Raw genomic sequence first — 7,956 nt, 5'->3', positions numbered from 1 at the left:
ACAGCGACCAATTTTTATGTAGTTTTTGCCCTGTAGTCTTTTGTCCAAATAGTCCAAATTCTCTCCTGCTTTTATCCTCTCTCTGCAAAGAAGACTCTCACATAACCACATCCATCAGGACTCAGGATGAGGACCAGATATAGGGAGGAACCAGCTGAAGATTCAAAGAGCAGAAGACCTGGAGAAGCAGACGAAACAAGGATATCTTTAGCACATCCAGCAGCCATGGCTGCATTTCTTCTGCCCAGTGCTGGCTGTGTCCACTTATCTCTCCTCTACCCCATGCACCTGTGCATCTCACACCAAATCTTTTCCTCTTTTCCTCTTCCCTGGTCCCCACCCAGAAACCATAACGCTTATCCACAGCAATACAACCCTCTCCATTACTCCTCTTCTACACAAAATGTGCATGCCTTTTATCAGTCCATTTGTATTCTTTTCTCTTTCTTCACCCTGTCTCTTTTGCTGCTCAGGTCTGCACATTATCTGCAGGGTTTATCCGCACCTCCATACACAGTGAGGTTCTGGCATTGCCTGGGTTTTCATAATGACCAGATTAAACACAATCAGTGGCATTAAATGGCGTAATGAGGGACAAGGCAGACTGAGTACCTGAGTGGGCAGGCTGAGCATGGATGCTTGTATGCACAGCTATGAAGAGAGGAGCCAGTCAGCCCAGGAATGTGGGATGCATGCTGCAAGAGGAATAATCATGAGACTACCGGGCTATCTGTCCCACCACACCATGCTGACTGTTAGATTGCGAGCCCACAAATGACAGCAGGGCTGGGAGTCAGTGAGTGAGTGCCAGTAATTGATCCTGAGAACTAATCTGATGATGTCCAAAAAAAAGAGGAAAAAAATAAAAACTTGGTAAAAAGCAACCTTACAGCAAAAGAGGCATGGAATGTGTCACCTCTGTGTTAGTCAGTGCCTCCATGACCATTTCACTCTTACCCAGGCAAGAGTCAGGAGGCCGAGATGTGCCTTCCCAGCAGGAGGCTGGCTAGGAACAACCTTTACAGCATGCCTGCTTACTCAGTGGCCTGGCAATTGGCTTGTTACTCCAGATGCAAATGCAAATACACCCTGTGGGGTGATTTTTAAAAAGTCTACCTCGTCACTTGGGAGTTCGCTTTCAAAGTTGGCTGATATCACTGGGAAAACTGAAGGCCTGATTCTCTTCTCACACACCCTGGGTACATGCAAGAGCTATGTCTTTGCTGTGAAGGGATGTATTTCTGGCACTCCATGCATCCGTGTGAGCCTCCTTAACCTGAGTCAGATATCTGATGTAAAGACTAACAGGTGGCAGAAGGCACAATTTCCATGCGGTAATGGTACTAGATCTCATGTTAGTCCTGAAGGATGAAGACCTGGCTGTATCTCAGACCTGGATGACTGTGTGGCATTGCTGTGCTGCAGAGTTAGGAAAGACAAATGAGATCTGGGGAGGCACAAGTTGAGGTGTCTTCCTCCTCCGGTGGGGATGACTATGTATTAACGTCCTAATGAAATTCCATTCACCAGGCTGTGCACAGGTCCCATTGCTCACACTCAGAAATGATGAATTCAAAGCACAACAAATGCCGGAGGGAACATTTACTGGGTAAGGGTCTACCTCGAGACAGAAAGCTGCAGAACACAGCCTGGTGACTAGAGCAAAAAGAGGGCTGAGAAGGGAAACGATCTCACAGAAAAACACCACAAAGGGACAAAATCCTCTCTGAAAGAAAAATGAATACGTATAAACCAGCTGCAAATAATTTGGGGCTGGAAATGAGCCACAGCTCAGTACTGCTGGGGCAGAGCCCTTGCTCAGGGGGGATGTCAGGAATCAGGGGGGATGTCAGGGATCAGCATCACTGCCCGAGGCTGGTTCCCACATGAAAGGGGCAGCGATGCCCCAGGTGCTGGGGCTGGGAACCTCTTGGGATCACTCAGGATTATGCCTCTACCCGGTGTGTCCTATTTGTGCCTTCTCAGTCGCTTAAAACCATGCAAATAGGGCAAAGCTGTCCATGCTTAGGAAATCCCAACATTTTACCGCCAAGACCCTTGCACAGACCCCACCTCACCGACCCCCAGGGGTTGCGGCGTGACTCACGCAGATGCCTCAGCCCCCCCAAAAAAAACCTCCCCGTGGGCGCCTTACGGGGCTGGGCACGGGCACGGGCACCCCACCCGCCCCCTCAGAGCCACCGACAGGGGGGTGCAGCGACATCGGGGGGGTCGGGGGGGGATGTCGTAGGGACTGCGTCAGCGGGAGCCCGGCGGCGATTGGGGGAGGCCGCGCTCTGCCCGCGTTCCCTAATTATAAAGTGCCGCCGCCCGCAGCCGCTCGGCGCCCCCCCGGCGCTCACCGAGGCCGTCCTCGGTGCCCCCCTCCCCGTCCCCAGCGCGGAGTCTCTCTCCGGGGGCGCAGGCTGCCCAGCCCCTCTATAAAAGGGCTGCGGATCCGACGCCGGCACCGCAGCAAGGCGCAAAAAACCCACCCGGAGCCCCGAGGGGAGGCAGTGAGTGAGTGAGACGGCGGGGGGGGACCCGCCGCACCGGTGGCTTTGTGCTCCGGAGACGGGAGATGAGGCTGGGGATGGGAGGACGGGGTGGGACGGGGAGGTTTGGGTTGGAGCATTTGGGACGGAGCGTTTTGGGACGGAGTCTTTTGGGATGGAGCGGTTTGGGGCGGAGCGGTTGGGGATGAAGTATTTGGGATGGGGAGATTTGGGACAAAGCAGTTTGGGACGGAGCATTTCGGATGGAATATTTGGGACGGAGTGCTTTGGGATGGAGCATCTTAGGATGGAGTGTTTTAGGACGGAGCATGTCGGGATGGAGAGGTTCGGGATGGAGCATTTGGGATGGCGTGTTTTGGGATGGAGTATTTTGGGACAGGGCGTTTTGGAATGAAGCATTTTGGGACGGGGCGTTTTGGAATGAAGCATTTTGGGACGGGGCGTTTTGGGACGGCGCGTTTTGGGATGGAGCATTTGGGACGGAGCATTTGGGACAGGGCGTTTTGGGATGGAGCGGTTTGGGATAGAACATTTTGGGATGGGGCGCTCCAGGGCGTAGTATTTTGGGACAGAGCATTTCTGGGTTGAAGCACTTCAGATGAAGCATTTCGGGACGGAGCATTTCGAGTGTAGCATTTCGGGATGAGAGGACGGGAGTTTAGCGTCGGGGCGGCTCCGCTCCCCCTCCAGTCACCGGGGTTTTTGGGGGATGGAGGGAGCGGGGGGGGGCTGCTGCCGTCTGACCTCTCTCTCTGCCTCTCTCTCCCCTTCCCGCAGCCCCATGGCGTTGCTCCTGCGGCTCGGCTGCTCGCTGCTGGCGCTCAGCACCTGCCTGCTCCCGCGGGTGCGGGCCGACTGCGGCCGCGAGTGCGCGACCTGCGCCTACCGCCTGGGGCCCCGAGCAGACATCCACCCGCTGGTAAGGCGCCGGGGGGGCGGGATCGACCCCCTCCCGTCCAGAGTCCCCTTTTTGGGGGACAGCGGAGCGAGAGAAAGGGGGGAAATAAGGCATAGTTGGGATTAGGATGGGTTTTGAAGCGGGGGGAGAGCACCGCAGAGAGCCCCCAGCCCCGCGCTGTGTGGAGGGGACCCCCTCGGGGAGGAGGGGAGAGGAGAAAGTCGAGTGAAAATGGAAGGGGAAAGGGAATTGTGGCCGGAGGGGATCTCCGCCGGGACCCTCCATGCTCCTCACCTTTGCTCGGCCCTTGCTGTGGACGAGGGGAGCGCGGCCCCTGGCACAGCAAGCTCCCAGGCCCCTGAAAGCAAAATGGAAAGCGATGGCTGTGCCTGGAAACTTGCCCAAAATCTGGCGAAAAGTGAGGTTCGAGCCCAAATCGAACAGTTCCTGCTGCTCTCCCTCCCGGTGCTGCTGTGCAATGAGGAATATGCCTGTAAGAAAGTCTCTTTGACACTGCAGCATCTCCCGAGGTAAATCATGTTTAAAAAAAAAAAAAAGTGGATTTTTTTTCCATAATCTGTACTTTTAATAATACTGAAAGATTAAATGGCATTCTCACAGAGCCAACTCAACTTGAAACTTAGGCATTAGGATCAGTGACGGGCTGGGGTCCCTCAGCCCTCCCTGAGGAATGCAGGAATTTAGGCTGCCGAGTCCTCAGCCAGCCGTTGCTGCAGTTCCTGACCTCAAATAGAGGCGATGCTGAGGCATCAGACTCTCAGCACTGCTAGATGTTCTTCAGGAAAGTTTTCCTCCTAAGGTGTCACCAGTTATTTGGAAGTGTAAAAAAGGAAGGACTGAACCTATTCTGTGCAGAATAAGGAGTCACCGAATATTTCTGTTTAGTCTAAAGCAAGGACCCGCTGCTAACCGCAGCAGGTTTATAAAGGCAATATTCTTAGGGTGGCTGGCCAACAGTCCAAAAGAAGTTCTGTATACTTATACTTAATCTTTCAAGCTTTCAATCAAACTTAAGCTTTAGTATTAACCATAAAAAAAAAAAAAGTAAATAAATAATAATAATAAAAAAGGTAATGTGCCCTTTTAGAGGGAGGGCTGTGTTTGTTTTTTTTTGTTTGTTTGTCTATATCTCTCTTTCATTCCCTTCAGTAATTATTCAAGAAAGAATTAAAGTTCCATTCAATGACAGTAGTTATTAGTTAAAATGGGGAAAGAAGCAATGTGGCATAACATATGTTTTTTTATATATAAGTACAAACAGTTTCTGGAAACAAATGTTTCCAGACACTAGTATCTAGTAATATCAGAACTGGTATCATCATATTGTATCTGTAAGATATAACCTGGTCATTCACACACACAAGATGGCATATGTTCATTTGGTGATAGACTATTTAAACTAACTGAGAAGGGAAGAGTAAGGGAAGGACATGGTTTTGCCTTGATTTGGAGCAACTTCAAAGTCAGGCTGAAGCTGAGATCAAATTCTCTTTATTGCATAACTATAGTATATAGCAATAAGTGTGTAGCACCTGTTAAAGTAAATTATTGTGTTGCAAAGTACATAAACCCATGTAATTTTCTTGTAATCAAATAGAAAATTGTATGTAAATTTCTGAGAATAAAACAGCTCAACAGACAGGTAAGCCAGAGGTAGTGAGCTAAAGGTGAGGTAAAGAGAACTATGCTGAGATTTCATTTCACACTTTTAAAGCATACTGAGATCCTTAGAAGTCATCATCCATAGGTAAAATAACTGTTTCTATTACTAAAAATATTGGTGATTTCTTCTCCTTTTTTTTTTCATGAACACTGTGGCCAAGAACTAAAACCACTGGATTCACCTTTTTGCAGCTGAAGAGTTTGGTTTCACAAGGGGTAAATTCCCCAACACAAGAGATAATAGCTAATATGTATGTTAATATTGACAGCTTACATGATGTACATACAGATGTTGACAACTTTTTTGTCTTACCCTGAACATTTTTTTTTCCATCAGAAGCAACACAGCTTGGGATTTTTTCCCTCTTTCTGGTGGTCACTGCTTTTTAAGTCAAACTAGCAAAATCAGAAGTTTGATCTGCCTAAGTCTGTATTTCTACATTTGAATTGGTACACATTTGAAAGATGTGCTCCATAAACTAAAACGAATTATAATAGACAGAAATACAGCCTTTAGAGCTATGCAGTCTGTTAAAGATACTGAGCAGCACAGTACATAGCCCAGCTGGCTTCTTTGCAGCAGTGATGCTGTTTTATTAGTTCAAAGTGGCTTTGTTCCTAATATTTCTGAATGCTACTTTTAATAATGAAGATTGCATACACTTCTACACACTCCTTATGAAATGAACCACAATTGGATTTTAACTGTCCATTAGTAAATAGAGAAGTTCATAAAAATGCACCCTACGGTAAGGGAGGTGCAGGAACTGTACATACATCTTGCTTTGAAACAGAATCATCGGGACAGCCTTGCCACGTGAGACCCACGATCCACCTGACCTGGTACTCTCTGCCTTAGAGTGGAGATGCCACGTCCTTCAGAGAAGGATATGAAAGCCTTCAGAGCAGCCTTTCCTGAAGAGCTGTCCTTCCAAGCCACTCAGAGAGAGGCTCGTTCATGGCCTTTTATAAACAAGAAAAGCTAAGACAAGGTGACAGTGTGTTGCTATCAAGTCATTCTCAGCAAACCCATCCATTTTTCAGGCATGTACACTAGAATGTGAAGGAAAGCTGCCTTCTGCCAAGGCCTGGGAGACCTGCAAGGAGCTCCTGCAGCTGACAAAGCTGGACCTTTCCGAGGACAGCAGCATTGCTCCAGGAGACAAGAAAGAGCTGGACGAGAACCATTTGCTTGCAAAGAAGTATGGAGGCTTCATGAAAAGATACGGGGGATTCATGAAGAAAATGGATGAGCTCTATCGGGTAGAACCAGAGGATGAAGCCAATGGAGGAGAGATCCTGGCTAAGAGGTATGGAGGGTTCATGAAGAAAGACTCAGATGACGATGCCCTGGCTAATTCCTCTGACCTGCTGAAAGAGCTTTTAGGAACAGGGGATAACCCTGAAGCGGGGCGTTACCGAGAAATAAGTGAAAATGATGGAGACATCAACAAAAGATATGGAGGTTTCATGAGAAGCGTAAAGCGCAGCCCAGAACTGGAAGATGAAGCCAAAGAGCTGCAAAAGAGATACGGTGGCTTCATGAGAAGAGTGGGCAGGCCAGAGTGGTGGCTGGATTACCAGAAACGGTACGGTGGGTTTCTTAAGCGCTTCGCCGACTCCATTCTCCCTTCAGAAGAAGATGGGGAAACTTATTCCAAAGAGGTCCCAGAGATGGAAAAGAGATATGGTGGATTTATGAGATTTTAATATCTTTCCCTTTATCCCTTTTGTCCTAAATGAGAGAGACTGCCTTATTGGTCATAACTTATTGTAACGTGTTGCTTGTACTGTACAGTTTTTTACTGTCCTGGTTAATGATGCAACCTGTGATCTGTTGTTCCAGGTCCTGTGTTCTTTCAAGTCCAATAGCTAATTTCTGTTTTAGTCAAGTTTCAGTCTGTATTGTAGTTACCATGCTATTTTGATTACTGTATTCATTTTCTTTAATCAGGAAGTACATCTACAGTAGAATTGCTTAACTGTATATACAATAAATTCTTCATCCTAATGCATAACTTCTGAAGTGCTTTTTTCCTGTTATTTAATCAAACATAATATGAATTTTTCTTAACACTAAGCAGAGTAATGCCAACCTCTTCTCTATAATTACAGAATTTGTACTGCACACACAACAGCTGAAACACATTTATGTCTCAGTTTTCTCAGAACCTTAGAACAGAGGAACACTAAACATGCTCTAAAGGGGATATAATTGTATTTGCTCTAACTGCTCTCATTTTAACCAATTAGCTGAATCTACTGTGCTTAACCATTTCACACAAAAACAGTTCATAAAAATCTTTGACTTAAAGCTCTAAAAACATTTATCCAGTGTATAATACAATGCTGTTACATCTCTTAGCCGATATAGGATTGTACATTTGGCTTTTAAGTTATAAACACTAACTCAAAAAGCAGTAAGTGAATTTATGCAAAAGAACCATGATCAAAAACTGCATTTTTTTTCCAAAAATCTGATTTTACAGAGCACCTGACAAATGATTTTCTGTGGAGGAGCTTTCCGTTTGATTCCTCAGCTGACAAAAAGCACTTAGGCACTACTGAAATATGGGAAACTGCTGGTCAGTCTTTTCTATTTCAAATGAAAGCAGTATAAGTAAATCAAGAGCAAATGGAAAACCTATCACTGATGTTATAGATCTTTTGGCATTTACATAGGCAGCAGATAACATCAAAGGGCAGACCCCATCCCCATGTATGTGTCTTTGTATAATCCTGCCTGACTATCCCGTCAGCTTCCTAGATCAGGTGTACGAGCACTTTTGTCCTACCTACTGCTACTAATTACTTCACACTTGCAATAACATGATAAAAATCCCTTTGGCCTCTGGCCCC

At 46.9% G+C, this 7,956-nt stretch overlaps 1 protein-coding gene across 3 annotated transcripts; it reads left to right on the top strand.

Annotated features, from left to right (window-relative positions):
• The first annotated feature begins 2,328 nt into the window (after positions 1-2,328).
• PENK (proenkephalin) lies at positions 2,329-7,115 on the top strand. 3 transcript variants are annotated; one of them, XM_068671912.1, is made up of 3 exons: positions 2,329-2,516; positions 3,294-3,435; positions 6,142-7,115. In XM_068671912.1, exons 2-3 carry the CDS (start codon positions 3,298-3,300, stop codon positions 6,805-6,807), a joined length of 804 nt encoding a protein of 267 aa, XP_068528013.1. In that variant the 5' UTR covers positions 2,329-2,516; positions 3,294-3,297; the 3' UTR covers positions 6,808-7,115. The 3 variants fall into 3 exon arrangements, with proteins under 3 accessions (XP_068528013.1, XP_068528011.1, XP_068528012.1); XM_068671910.1 differs by having other exon boundaries at positions 2,329-2,520; XM_068671911.1 differs by having other exon boundaries at positions 2,329-2,524.
• The last annotated feature ends 841 nt before the right edge of the window (positions 7,116-7,956 follow it).

The sequence above is a fragment of the Anas acuta genome, chromosome 2 (assembly GCF_963932015.1).
Source record: "Anas acuta chromosome 2, bAnaAcu1.1, whole genome shotgun sequence".
Taxonomy (NCBI): Eukaryota; Metazoa; Chordata; class Aves; order Anseriformes; family Anatidae; genus Anas; species Anas acuta.
The sequence above is the reverse complement of the archived record's forward strand: the minus strand, read 5'-3'. Positions and strand labels throughout refer to the sequence as shown.

Bases quoted from the DNA above. Each gene is read 5' to 3' on its own strand.
- PENK (XM_068671912.1), top strand. From the start codon at position 3,298: ATGGCGTTGCTCCTGCGGCTCGGCTGCTCGCTGCTGGCGCTCAGCACC. The intron at 3,436-6,141 runs GTAAGGCGCCGG...TCCATTTTTCAG, and splicing joins GAGCAGACATCCACCCGCTG to GCATGTACACTAGAATGTGA.